This window comes from Nanorana parkeri, unplaced genomic scaffold, assembly GCF_000935625.1.
Source record: "Nanorana parkeri isolate BGI_ZX_2015 unplaced genomic scaffold, ASM93562v1 scaffold522, whole genome shotgun sequence".
Lineage (NCBI taxonomy): Eukaryota > Metazoa > Chordata > Amphibia > Anura > Dicroglossidae > Nanorana > Nanorana parkeri.
The window spans coordinates 609,009-623,889 of NW_017306790.1; the positions used below are offsets into that span (position 1 = coordinate 609,009).

Consider the following 14,881-nt stretch of genomic DNA (forward strand, 5'->3'; position numbering starts at 1 on the left):
CAACACTGCTGGGGCTTTCAGTGTAGTAGAGGCAGTATTGTCAGCTCCCGAAAGGAAGGTAAGAGCACATTGGATTTCTGGAAGGATCAACAGGTATTTTGTACGTGCAGTGTTTTAAATAGCATGAAACATGGGGGCAAGTGCATGTATTGCAGAAATGTACTGCAGATGTTTAGTTTTTTTTTGCCCAGACATACACCTTAACAGAAAACCTCCATCAAACAGCTTAATGTACAGTTATACACAGAAATGCCTAAACATTAATTGGTTTACCTGCTAAAGGATTTGTACATGTATTCAAACAGTCCTGTGATCCAGATATCCTTCACAGGCAGCAGAGGTAGGTAACTTGCCCCTGAATTGGGAATTTGAAAAGCAATGGAGCTATTGGTGACTTAGAATACTGCCCCTCTCTTTTGAAGAGCTGCTGCTGTGCAAAAAGGATTACAGGAAACTGATATTGGGACAAAATCTGATATGCATGCTAGTTCTATTTAAAAATAGTTTTTCATTTATTTATGAATAAATAACAAGTAAATTATGTTTCTTTATATTTGCTTAGAGTTCGGGTTTAAATTCTATGTTTAGGCAGAAGTAAAGGTTTCCGTTGTCTTTAGATAATTATAAATACGTTTAAAACACAATAAAAAAAAAAATTGTTTCTCCATCTGTCTTGTACTAGCCGTCTTCCCAGCACATCAATGTTCAGCCTTAGAAAGGGAAACAATCCATCTTAACTGTTTTGCACAGTGCTGGGACTCTAACAAATGGAACAAACTGATTGGAAGAGAGAGCAGAGATGGCTTGATAAGTGAGCTTCTGCTAATTTGCTATTCAATCACAGTCTTGACCTCATGTAGTGATTTGACTGTATTGCATGGTCAAGACTTTGTATAATGCCAGGCTCAGGATATCTTGATTAACAAATACTGAATTACAGATTTGTGGCAGGCAAGAGCTATATTTTTAGCTGTGTATATAACTGTTGCTTTTAAGTGGACTAGCTGATCTCTGACTGATGATAAGACATTGGATACCTAAGAGAGTATATACTGTTTCCTCAAAAAGGAGCATCCCATATATATATGTTCTAGATTTTTGGGTAGATGGCGGTGGTTTCTTTAGGGGTAATCTCACAATAGTTGTGGTAAATATGGTGAAATATATCTCCACTCTGGGCAGTATACATTTACAGTATCTCACAGACGTGAGTACACCCCTCACATTTTTGTAAATATTTTATTATATAATTTCATGTGACGACACAGAAGAAATGACACTTTGCTACAATGTAAAGTAGTGAGTGTACAGCTTGTATATCAGTGTACATTTGCTGTCCCCTCAAAATAACTCAACACACAGCCATTAATGTCTAAACCGCTGGCAACAAAAGTGAGTACACCCCGAAGTGAAAAGGTCCAAATTGGGCCTAATTAGCCATTTTCCCTTCCCCGGTGTCATGTGACTCGTTAGTGTTAAAAGGTCTCAGGTGTGTTAAATTTGGTGTTATCGCTCTCCCTCTTTAACCTCTTGCCGTCCGCCCGTAGTAGAAAAACAGACGGACGGCACTGCTGCATATAGAAAATTGCCAAGACCCTTAAACATGAAATGATATAATAAAATATTTTACAATATTTTTCTTGAGAAAGCAAAAAAGGAGCGCTACTGCCCAGGAATGTATAATACTTAATAGATCAGTTTGTGAAATAATTACTATGTAATACATAGGAAATATGTATGCAAAAATTAGGAGACAGTGGCTCACTGTTTGATGGTCATGGTGGGTCCCTGTTGGTGAAGAATAGATGGTGTTGACAACTTGAGGTCACGAAAGGCTCCTGTGGCTGGAGCGCAAGAAATTAAATAATACGATTTTATTAATTTCAGCATAAATATTTACACACATCCCTGTACATATGCATATTTCCCCGTACACATACATACATATCTTTATATATGCACATGCATATTGGGTATCTCATTATAACTCGTATAGTTTTTATTTCTCACCCAGTATGGCTGCACACCTTAATTACATTCCTTTATATATTTATATACCCCCCTCCCCCTACTAGCTCCCCCACTCCTCCTCCCTCTCCCCTAGCATTACTCTCCTCTGCATTTATAAAAACCTTTATTCTGATATTTTCCGTTATACTTCTATATTACTTGAGGTGTCTCCTTTTAAATTACAAAATCTTTAAGTTTCTCCCTTTTGTCACAGTCCTCCATCTACGTTCTTATCCTTATATCTACTCTAGGGTTTCCACATGACCTCCCACTGAGAGTATCGTTCATTAATGTGTGCCGTTAGCTCCTCAAATCTCTGAATCTTATTCAGTTCCATGGCCCATTCCTTAATATCTGGAACTCTCTGTGTGTTCCAGTATCGTAGAATCAATATTCTTGCTGCTGCCACAAAAAATCTAAGTAAATCGCTTTTTGCTTTTTTTACAGAGCCTGGAAAAATTGAAATTTACACTATTTTAGGTATTAAAACGGCATATGCGTTTCGAGGCTAAATGCCCCTTTTTCAAGCCCGGAGTGAAATGGCAAGCTTGCCATTTCACTCCGGGCATTTAGCCAAGGAGTGAAGCCCGGAGTGAAATGACAAGCTTGCCATTTCACTCCAGGCATTTAGCCAAGCTTGCCATTCCCTCTGTGCTAAAAAGAGAGGCATTTAGCCTCGAAACGCATAGCCGACTGCTGACTGACATCCCCATCACCGAACGAGATGGACCGCTCTGTCCTCCAGTCTTGTGCCCGCTCCTAACGAACCACCATACCCACTGCTTGCCGACAGCTCTTAACCGCTAATAAGTGATACTCCCGCTCAGCCAACAGGTCCCAGCCTGGCCAGCTGAGTCCTCACAGCGCCTGACGGCACCAACACTTCCAGTGCACAGCCTGCCCGTCTACATGGCTGCATGACGCTACCTCCAGCCAACTGCATTTTTCTTGTGCTCCAGCCACAGGAGCCTTTTGTGACCTCAAGCTGTCAACACCATCTATTCTTCACCAACAGGGACCCACCACGACCATCAAACCGCGAGTCACCGGGGTTGATTTACTAACCTTATAAACACGCCACGAACAAGTATACACCTCTGTAGTGTGTTCCCTCCCAGCATGATCTATTGGTGGAATCTAGACACCTTTGTAGTGTGCACACACCCAGCAGGTGTGTTGTGCAAAGCCAAGCATGAATTGCAAGGTGATGTTGTGTAAATTAGCTCTACGTTGTGTTGCTTGCGTTGATGAATGCAGGAATGTAAATGCATGAGCTAACCATTTTTGTCTACACTGTGAAGCAGCATTACATATGCATCATGTGCATGATTTTTTCCATATATGGCATTAGTGGAAATATGCTTTTAGAGACTTTTTGGTTGATAAATAAGTTTTGCTGTGTAAAAATCACCCGCACCTGGTGCGTGCGTGTGTTTAGGTTAGTAAATCACCCCCACCGTCTCACAATTTTTGCATACATATTTCCTCTGTATTACATTGTAATTATTTCACAAACTGATCTATTAAGTATTACACATTTCTGGGTAGTAGTGCTACTTTTTTTTGCCTTCTCTATATCTACACACAGGGTTCATCTCCCTGTTTTAGAAGCTTGCTCACCCAAAACCATTAACGGTCACCACCACAGTAGTGCGCTTGCCATTTTTTCTGTTTTTATCCTGTATTTTTCTTGAAGATGTTTTGCTGGTCATATGACTAGCTTTCTCAATTCTGAATTAATGAAGCTAGATGGATGACTAGCGAAATGTCCAGTTGCCTTGATTTTTTTATTTGACAGATATACAATGACCTGGAGAGAACCTTCACAGACATGTATACATTTATATATCTTAGGTTTCACTTGGTGCCCACTAGATATCTCCTACTATGACTGATATTAGCAAATGTCAGTGGGTGCAGTAATCAATGCATTAATTTTATTGTGCAAGTCTGAGTGGGGGACACATTTGTAAGCAGTATTTTCACACCATGAATTCTCTGTGCCAGCTATGTTACTGTGCATCCAATGCATAAGTGCATCATTTACACGCACCGGCCACTTTATTAGGTACACCTTGCAAGTACCGGGTTGGACCCCTTTTTGCCTTCAGAACTGCCTTAATTCTTTGTGGCATAGATTCAACAAGGTGTTGGAAACATTCCTCACAGGTTTTGGTCCATGTTGCTGCAGATTTGTCGGCTGCAAATCCATGATGCGAATCTCCCGTTCCAGTGAACTCATTATCATGTTCAAGAAACCAGTTTGAGATGATGTGAGCTTTGTGACATGGTGCATTATCCTACTGGAAGTAGCTTTCAGAAGATGAGTACACTGTAGTCGTAAAGGGAGGGACATGGTCTGCAACAATACTCGGGTAGGCCGTGGCGTTTAAACGATGCTCAATTGGTACTAAGGGGCCCAAAGTGTGCAAAGAAAAGATCCCCCAAACCATTACACCACCAAAAGCCTGAACCGTTGATATAAGGCAGGATGGATCCATGATTTCATGTTGTTTAAGCCAAATTCTGACCTTACCATCTGAATGTCGCAGCTAAAATCGAGACTCATCAGACCAGGCAACGCTTTTCCAATCTTCTATTGTCCAATTTCGGTGAGCCTGTTCAAATTGTAGCCTCCGTTTCCTGTTCTTAGCTGACAGAAGTGGCACCTGGTGTGGTCTTCTGCTGCTGTATCCCATCTGCTTCAAGGTTCGAGTTGTTGTGCGTTCAGAGATGGTATTCTGCATCCACCGATGTAACGATTGAGTTTTTGGGTTACTGTTGCCTTTCTATCATCTCGAACCAGACTACCCATTCTCCTCTGACATCAAGGCATTTTCGTACACACAACTACCGCTCACTGGATATTTTCTCTTTTTTGGACCATTCTCTGTAAACCCGAGAGATGGTTGTGTATGAACATTCCACTAGATCAGCAGTTTTTGAAATACTCAGAACAGCCCGTCTGGCACCAACAACCATGCTACGTTGCTAAGTCACTTAAATCCCCTTTCTTCCCCATTCTGATGCTAGGTTTGAACTTCAGCAAGTCGTCTTTACCACGTCTAGATGCCTAAATGCATTGAGTTGCTGCCATGTGATTGGTCTGATTAGCAATTTGTGTTACCAAGCAATTGAACAGGTGTACCTAATAAAGTGGCCAGTGAGTGTATATACCACAGTTTCCACTTACCATAGAGACTCTGACAGCTGTCTGAGCAGGAGGGACCTAGCGGGTCTCTACCTCTATGAGCTTAATGCCTGTTGACATGGAGTCTAAAAGATGGGTATTTTAAAGCCCAAACCATGAATGTGAGGCCTCTTTAAACTTTATTGTAATGTTGAGTCAATTTTATTACATAGAAACTTCTTGAGATGTATTACTGAATAGTGAGGAAAGCCTATTTAGTGCTGAAGGTGTGAATGTATAGTGAATTTCTGGTGATTATACCAACCATACTGCAAGCAATTTTACATGAGTACATGGAGGCGAGAAACTAAAGCAATCTGAAATAGATGAATGGAGAGTTTAAAAAAATAAGTACCTTATACAGATGCTCACACATGGGCAGTTTTATGGCAGTCATTATATGGTCAATGCTTCTAAATTGTTGATGATGTTTGAAGCGCATTTAAACTTTAGAAAACAGAATATTGTAACAATGAAAATAGTGCTTCATAGGTATAAATTATTCTGGAATAGTACATCATGTAACAAAGTATGTAAGATAAAAAGAACTACAGTGTTAAATATTTCTGTTTTCATGTACAGAAAGTAAAAAATAAATCACACCAAAATACTTAAAAGAAGCCGAGGCGCCAGCTTCTCAAGTCTAAAAACTGGCACAAAATTCAGGCATATAAATGACCACTCGAAATAAATACAACAGAGGTGTAAAAATATAATATTAAAGAATGAAAAAGCAAGTGATCGCAGAAACAATTGCCGCACAAATGACTGGTATGACAAGCTGGACAATGTTTATTCCCAAAGTCAAAACATTCTGTAAACGAACACAGGCTTACAGAATGTTTCGACTTCTGGAATAAATATTGTCCACCTTGTGATACCAGTCATTTGTGCGGCAATTGTTTCAGCGAGGACCAGTATCAAGCTGCAGCGTGCTTTTCTTGCCTGCACAGACAAGATGCATGGGAATATGAATAGTGGCTGCTTCGTGAGTTTTGACAAAGCAAGTGATGTTCTGGATACCTTGTGTAATTAAAGTGACATTATAGCCTAAAATGTCATCGTCGTCCCCATGCTGGTGTAAGGACTTACCTTAAATGATGCCTCTTGATCCGATCATCTTCTTCTTTCCTGTAGTTTTCAGGAGTTCCTCCAGCGCTGGTGCCAGTCTCTGATCCAGCGCTGACTCCTGTCCCATGGTGTCTGTGCGGATGCACGCTGCCTCCATTGAATTTACCTTGTGTCTCTCCTCGTCTCCCGGCTGAAGATCTGAACTGCGCATGTGCCCGCCCCATGATGCTTTGCGGCCGGCTGAGAATCTTCAGATCTTTGGACGGGAGCGTGCGGCAGAAACACAGGTTAGTTTTAACCCTTTTGTAAACTTTAAAAAAATATGTTTTTGCATAAATCTGCTGATTGCTAGCAGTGCATTTATGCAAAAACACAAGAGGTTTTAATGATCCTTTAACGCATAGAATGTCTCTTCTTAAAAGACAACTATGAGGTAACCTTTTTATCCCATAGTTCTCTTAAGGGTCACGGGAGGGCATATTCTAACATCCTCCCGTGACCCAAAGCTTAGTATATAGCGAGATATTGGTCACTATATATCAAGATCGCCGCAGCCGGGCCGGATCCCGACAATGCTGTCGAGATCCACCCAGCTGCAGGAGTGACAGCAGGCTCTGCCTATCTAGAGACAGAGCCAGCTGTGCCCGCACCCTCCCCCGTCCATTACTCTATTCAGTGCTGGAGGATTGGAGAGAAGAGGGGGGAATCTCTGACAGACTGACAGTCACCGCTCTCTGCAGGGAGATGACCACCAAAAAGTGAGCGAGCGGCGGTATGCGTTCGTTCACTTCCCGATCTATAGAGCCGGCCTGTGACAGTTTCATTGTCACAGGTCGGCTCGAACTATGAGGTTGAGTGAAAATCACTCACCTTCTAGGCTCGTTTCCGGTTTCCATGTTGGACTACAATCTCAATACAAATTAGTAAAGTAAATGTGAGATTGTAGTCCATCACAGGAGTGAGATTGGAGCAGTGGCTACTTTACAGCACACACAGGGACCATGGGGAACAAAAGTAGCCACCCTGCAGAAGGAAGGACAGTGTTGACGCCAATTCAGAGATGATTTGAGAATCTACAGCCAAGTGATACACAAATAAGATACATTTTTGTTAATAGTTAAGGTACCTGAATGCATTTAAGGTTTAACTCCTGAGTTTGTTTTTTGTGCAATTGAAAGTGACAATATAAAGCTTCTTGCAAAAAATACAGATAATGGGCTGTAAAACTACTGTTCAATAAAAACTTGGTTAGAATGGAGAATATATTTGGTATAGCTAAGGAAATGACATATAATGCCTATTTTTTTCTTCTACTTTTTAGGTTGGGAACAAAAACTTCAAAATGCTGTATACCGTGAGCTTACTGTGTAAGTAATACTGACAGTATTTTTGGGCTAGCCAAGTAGAGTAACTTAAAGAAGAAGTCTCACCAGGACTAGAGTCAGATATACATTTTCAGGTTGCCCTGGTATCAAAGGTTTGTGTGCCAATGTTTGGGTGGTTTAAAACTGATGCCTAGCTTGGATATAAAACTAGCATATGCCTCCTCAGCAAGCAGGATACAAATAGCTGTGTGTCAAGGCCTATTGAGGTCATAAAACCGCTATGAAATGCTGGCTGATCAGTGACACTGATCATTGGAAAAATGTATGCTAAAAGTGTGCATGAGTAGAGTTATTATCGCAGTGGCTAGGAGCCCCTCTGGGATTTATTGAATATACTTGTTTAGTACAGTGTTCAGTGTGATCATTTCCACCGAGCTACAAAGAACCTGAGACCAAGGACAATGAGAAATTGTATGACCTGTTGGACAAATCTTACATAATTTTGCAAGTATGGATGTGTATGCTGGAACCCACCTGATGAAAGTGTTCCATGGATAGACAGAGGGTCTGTATGTGTGAGAGTTGTGAAAATTATCTTGTTAGAGTCATTTAGTTAGAAAATGTCCTATATGTATATTACTCTTTGTAACTAAACCAACCACTGATTTTAGGATCCATTAGTCATTCATTCTTCTTGAACTGTGAACTTCCTCTTCAAGTAAGATGCAAGTGCTTTTCTGTGATGACCTAGTTATTGCCTGCCCTCAGATTTCAAGGGGCTGTGAATTTTGTTTTCAAAGCCTTAATCTGTTTTTTTTAATGAGCTAGAGTTGGTTTCAGAGTGAATCATTCAATAATCAGTTTGTTTCAACATTCCAATTGTATCTACGTGTAAGGGATCTTTAACAGAGTGCATGGACTTCTTGCCCAGCGCAACAGCCAATTTGTTTGCTGATTTGGTTAAGTTATTTTCCAGTCAGAGGAAACGGTGGTTCGAGTGAGGTGCAGTAGAGAAAATAACAGTTCGGGAGTTAAAGTCTAGTTGTGAAAAGCATTTGCTGAAGTAAGAGGCAAATCTCTTGTATGGCGGATAGATCGGACCAGGCCCTCCATGTGATGGCGAGAAGGTGTTTCCCTCGCCAACCTGGGGGAGTGTTGTAATGCTTGCAGTGTCCCCCTAGAGAATCTGAGATATACCCATCTGCAGGAAATGTAAGCAGATGTACATCCAGCTCCCTAGTGAGTCTAGCTGAGCTATACTAAGTGTCTTCCATGTTCTAAGCTCTATGTATGTACTAACTATAAGAAAAATAACAACTTGTGTGTAACAAAGCAGATGGCAGTAGCACCTGCTTTCACATGTATTGTGAAAATCAGTGGGTGACGGCAGAGTGAAAAGTTACAGAACCTTTGTATATGTGGTCACTTCTGAAGAGTGTGAGTGTGATGCCCTCTGTTGTCTTTTCCACTAAGATTGGAGAGCTGGTGTGGCAAAATGTAAAGAGTTCTACTACACCGTACTCGAGCACTGGCTGCTTCCCACATGGGCCCTGGGTCGGCTAGGGTGGGTACACCAAGTCTAGCATGGCTAGGAAAACCAGAACCTTTCCCTGTGCTGCTACTGATCAATGAAAGACGTTTAGGGCTAGTTCACACCAGATGCAGTTGTGATGCAGTCCGTTCAGTTTGGCAGCTGCATCCAAAATGCATCACAATGCTTTCCTATGGGAATTCTGGTGCTCTGTTCACACCAGTGCAGTCAGTTCCGATGCAGTCAGAAAGAATACTGCTTGCCCTATTTTATCTGCATCGTATCGCAACGGAACGCACCAAAACCGCATGCCAATCGTGGTAAAATGTATCGCACTGCAGCTGCACAGACGCACGCAGTTCTGGCATGAACTAGCCCTAAGGCGCATGAGGAAGTGTTGTTGCCTCAGAAAGCAACTAAGCTCTCCGTTGCTTTAACCAGTTGACATCCGCGGTGTTAAACCCCCTTCCCATCCAGGCCATTTTTCAGTATTCAGCGCTGCAGTACTTTAACTGACATTTATTCTGTCACGCAGCGCTGTACTGAAATTAATTTTATACCCTTTTTTGGGGACAGATAGAGCTTTCTTTTGGTGGTATTTATTCACCACTGGGAGGTGGCTACACACAGGGTCTTCTTTAATATTAATTGGGCTCTGGGCAAGATTTTACTGATGGGCCCCCACAACCTTCCCAGCTCCATCACTTCCCGACCCAGACCCCCATATCCACCTACATCACCTTCCCCTGAAAAGAAACTAATAAATAAAAGCACATATCCATGCAATAGCGCAATGGACTCAAGATTCTGCAACACAATAAACTCAGGAACGAAATGCACTTGGGACTCTACAATGCAATGGACTTAGGACCCTGCAACGCACTGGATTCAGGAGCCTGTAACGCAGTAAACTCAGGACCCGGCAACGCAATGGACTTAGGAGCCTGCAACGCAATGGACTTAGGAGCATGCAACGCAATGGACTTAGGAGCCTGCAAAGCAATGGACTTAGGAGCCTGCAACGCAATGACCTAGGACCCTCTTATGTTGCAAAGTCCTAAGTCCATTGCAGTGCAGAGTCCAGAGTTTTTTGCGTTGGAGAGTCCAACGTTTTTTGTGTTGCAGGGTCCTGAGTCCATTGTATTGCAGACTCCTGAATCCATTGCATTGAAGAGTCCTAACTGCATTTTCTTGCTGAGTCATTAATCCATGGTGTTGCAGGGTCCTAAGTCTATTGCGTTGCAGGGTCTTAAGTCCAATGCGTTGCAGGGTCCTGAATCCATTGTGTTGCATGGTCCTGAACCCATTGGGTTGCAGTCCATAAATCTGTATTGCATTAGTATTGCTTGTCCTCAAGCACTTACTGCATGGTGCATTGCATTTTTAACAAATGCCTCCTTATATATTATACGTAGAATGCATATGTTGCAAATGCAGTACACTGTGCAGGAAGTGTGCGGTGGCATGCAATGTAAATGCAACACAATGCATGCAGTATAAATTAAATGGATACATTAGTAAAATCACTGAATGCTTGCTGCGCGGTGTACTAAATACACCTTGCTGCAAGTGTTTAGTGATGTGGATGTAAATGCACAGCAATAATTATGAAATTAACCTTTATTTTAAACTGCATTAATAAAACTTGCTTTGCTTTAATACTTTATTATTGCAAATGAACATTAATCAATTTATTAAAGGACGTTTTTGGTTCTTTGGCTTGATTTATGTGTATTTGTCCGTGGAAATAAACATAAAAGCAGATCACTTAACATCCTTTATTGTTAGAAGGCATGCAGGAACTGTGAAGACACCAGCAAACTACTAACTTGGGGCATGCAAAAAATATGACTGGGAGCAATCATAAAAGTACAAAGTGTCACAGTCCAGATAACTGTCGCCACACTGCAAGATCAGACTACAAGAGTATAATGTAAAAAGATCTTATGTGGCTCCTATTAAAATGGGATTTGGACTATATATACTATATTATATTGCAACTATAAAATCATGACCAGCGGAGGTACGATTTTTCCCTGTCATTCTCCTCCAGAACACTTCAACAAATTTGGTATTACTTTTTTATAAGAAAGTGCAAAGAGCTATGATGGTATTATGCAACATGAAATAACCGACAGAGACCAAACAATAATGCATATCACAATGTAACCTGCAATAGAGACACTGAGGATCTGCTTAGGTTGTTTCTTCTGCTGGCTGTGTCCTCCCCCTCCTTCTCCTCCGTTCCTGCCGGATCTCCCAGGCATCCTCCCTGATGTCTGTGTCTATGTGACATGCATGGGGAGGGGGGAAGATCACAGAAGCAGGAGGCACACAGAGATTAACTAGAGGAGAAAGGACGGCCGGACGGTCTCCCTGTCAGCGGTGCCGCTGGGCTGCTCCTGTCTCACGCTTGGGCTAAAGGGACAGCTGTTTTGGGCCCCTGTAAATTATGGGGCCCAGGGCAATTGCCCCTTTTGCCCTGCGTTAAAGACAACCCTGGCTACACATAAGAATTTGTACTTCCTATTTTTAGTCATTTATTTTCTTTTAGATTGAACCAAACTTTGGAAAATGTGTGGCTTAATCAGGTTATTTAAAAAAATTTTTTTAGAGCATGCACAAATCTATTAAGAAAATATTTTAAAGCCTAATTCCAGTCAAATATTTGTTTTTGATCTAGATAGAGTCGGGGGAGTTGTAATTTCTGTCTGTGCCTCCAATTGGGAGATTTCCCTAAAGGAGAACTATGAGGCAAGTGAAAATCACTCAACCTCATAGTTCTAGCCGACCTGTGACAATGAAACTGTCACAGGTCGGCTCAATAGATCGGGAAGTGAGCGAACACATAACGTTGCTCGCTCACTTCTCGATCCTGTCCCTGCAGAGAGCCGTGACTGTCACTCACGGCTCCCTGCAGGGATTACCCCCTCCCCTGTTTGATCCTCCAGCGCTGATTGGTGGAACGGACGGAGGAGGGGGCGGGTCTGCCTCTAGATAGGCTGAGCCAGCTGTTACTCATGCAGCTGGGTGGATCCAGACAGTATGTCTGGATCCGTCCTGGCTGCTGCGTCTCAGTATACAGCGAGCTGTAACTCGCGGTATACTGAGCTTTGGGTGACGGAAGGACGCTAGTTTGTGTCGTCCCGTTACCCTTAGGAGAACTATGGGGAAAAGCACTGACCCCCACAGTTCTCCTTTAATCTCATGCTCCTGTGATGCATACACAGCAATAAAAGGCTTGCCAGATGTTCTAACCTTTTCTCACTGTACTAAAAATGTGCCCCTGTTGGAGAAATGTCCCATCATACCCTGTCCTGACAGCTAAGTTTAAAGAATTGTAATTTGTAACTAGAAACTACTGAGCCAGTATGGACCTATGTACATTTGTCTTTCCCAGACTTCCAGCTCCTTGTCACTCAGCAGCACCAGCTGAACACATTAAGGAACCTCTGGCCTACATGAGAAGGGCTCAGGTAGGTAGTGAACACCTAGATGGGTAAACAAGCATCTCTATGCCTTTAATCTGTAATCTATTTCTAATTCTATTTCATGGTCAGTCATGCATAGCGAGTCTTTTTAATATGACCTTTAATGCTAATAATATCGCCTGTTCATTTTATTAGGCTTTGTTGAGCGTGAGTAAAATAAAAATGGAAGTCAACTTGCAATTATCTACTAACATGCACAGAAAATAATACTTGATTATCAGGTAGAATGTACAATTTTCTGCTCAAAAGGGCTGCGTTAAAGGACTCCATTACCTCGCTGAATGACCCTGGAGCTATTCTGTTTTTTTAATTGTGCAGCAAACAGCTTTTTTGACTGTTGCTGAGCATACTTTCTTTTAATTTCTTATGATAAATTGCGTTTTCATGATGTTGCCTAATCTGGTTAGAATAGTTATCAAATCATTATTAGTAGCTTTGATTGTTTTGTGAAAATGAAGACAAAGAAAGAGCCTGAAAAAGGAAACTAACCACATGTAAGGACTCATAACCTGCAGTATGTCAAATGTTTCTTTTATTTTTTTAAATGCTGTAAAACATTTGGAAATACACGTAAAGCCACATTGCCACACCAAGGTATTTCTCCTGCAAAGTGTGGTAGCTAATGCTGGATTATCTGAACCACATATTTATCTCGTTATAATGGCACCAGGGAATTGGCGGGATATCTTAGGCAGCAAGTGAACATTTTGTTGAAGTTGATGTGTTGGGAGTAGAAAAAATGGGCTAGTGTAAGGATTTGAGTGACTTTGACAAGGGCCAATTTGTGATGGCTAGACAACTGGGTCAGAGCAACTCCAAAACTGCAGCTCTTGCGAGATGTTCCTGGTCTGCAATAATCAGGACCTAGAAAAAAGGGTCCAAGGATTGAAAACTGGTGAACCAACGACAGCGTCATGGATGGCCAAGGCTCATTATTGCACGTGGGGAGCAAAAGCTGGCCTGTGTAGTGCAATCCAATAGAAGAGCTACTGTAGTGACACTAAACTCAGCAGTTAAATATTAAAAATGCATTCAAGTACCCTTCCTACGGAGGCAAGCTTGGAGCGGCGGCTACCTTGCAACACACACAGGAACCATGGGGAACAAAACTAGCCACCCTCCAGAAGGAAGGACAGTGTCAGCACCAATTCAGAGATGATTTGAGGATCTGCAGTCAAGTAATGCACAAATAAGCTAATTTTTTGTTAATAGTTAAGGTACTTTTTTAAGGTTTAACTCCTGAGTTTAATGCCATTTTTATGCTGGTTCTGAGAGAAGGGTATCTGAAAAGTTCATCGCACTTTGTTGTGTATGGGGCTGCGTAGCCGCAAGCAGATCAAGGTCCCCATGCTGACCTGTGTCCACCACCAAAAGTGACTACAGTGGCAATTGAGCAACAGAACTGGACCACGGAGCAATGGAAGAAGGTGGCCTGGTCTGATGAATTATGTTTTCCTTTACATCATGTGGATGGCCAGGTGCATGGGAAAGAGATGGCACCAGGATGCACTATGGGAGGGAGGTAAGCTGGGGAAGGCAGTGTGATGCTTTGGGCAATGTTCTGCTGGGAAACCATAAGTCATGCCATTCATGTAGATGTTACTTTGACATGTACTAAGTACCTAAACATTATTGATGACCAAGTACACCCCTTAATGGAAACGGTATTTCCTGAAGAAAGTGGCCTATTTCAGCAGAAAAATGCGCCCTGCCACACTACAAAAATAAATCGGGAATGGTTTGAGGAACACAACAAGTGCCTGGAAAGTCTGATCCATGGAGGCCCACCCTCACAACTTACGGGACTTAAAGGATCTGCTGCTGAGAGCTTTTGTGCCAGATATCACAGCATACCTTCAGAGGTCTAGTGGAGTCAATGCCTTGACTGGTCAGGGCTGTTTTCTGTTTTGGTTGCAAAAGGGGTACCTACTCAATATTAGGTGGGGGGACATAAGGGACTCCTCCATATGTCCCCTGAGAAGATATGTTGTTGGCAGTGTAGTCGCTAAGAATACAGGATTTCAATAGCATAGGAATAATTGTATACTTCTGCCCATTACATCCCACTTTCTTCACCACGGTTGCAAACTGAGATGGGGGCAATTAGCGCAGACGATTGCTGCCTGATTACTTATTTAACAGAACATCAATACCAAATGCAAGGAGCAAACAAGTAATATTCATTTAGAGCAACAGAATGTTTGAGAAGGGCTGTGGGTATAAAACAATGCAATCATCTCTGAATTGGTGCTGACACTGTCCT

General features: G+C 42.0%; 1 protein-coding gene across 2 annotated transcripts in view; it reads left to right on the top strand.

The window, feature by feature from the left end:
* The window catches only part of TBC1D19 (TBC1 domain family member 19), a 108,986-nt gene that overhangs the window by 19,858 nt on the left and 74,247 nt on the right, over positions 1–14,881 (top strand). The window contains exons 3-4 of one of the 2 annotated variants that reach the window (XM_018561406.1): positions 7,593–7,638; positions 12,528–12,603. The exons of the other annotated variant lie outside the window; for it this stretch is intronic. Of the exons in view, the coding sequence (XP_018416908.1) occupies positions 7,593–7,638; positions 12,528–12,603 (122 nt within the window). The remainder of the gene's footprint in view (positions 1–7,592; positions 7,639–12,527; positions 12,604–14,881) is intronic. 2 annotated transcript variants of the gene reach the window in all.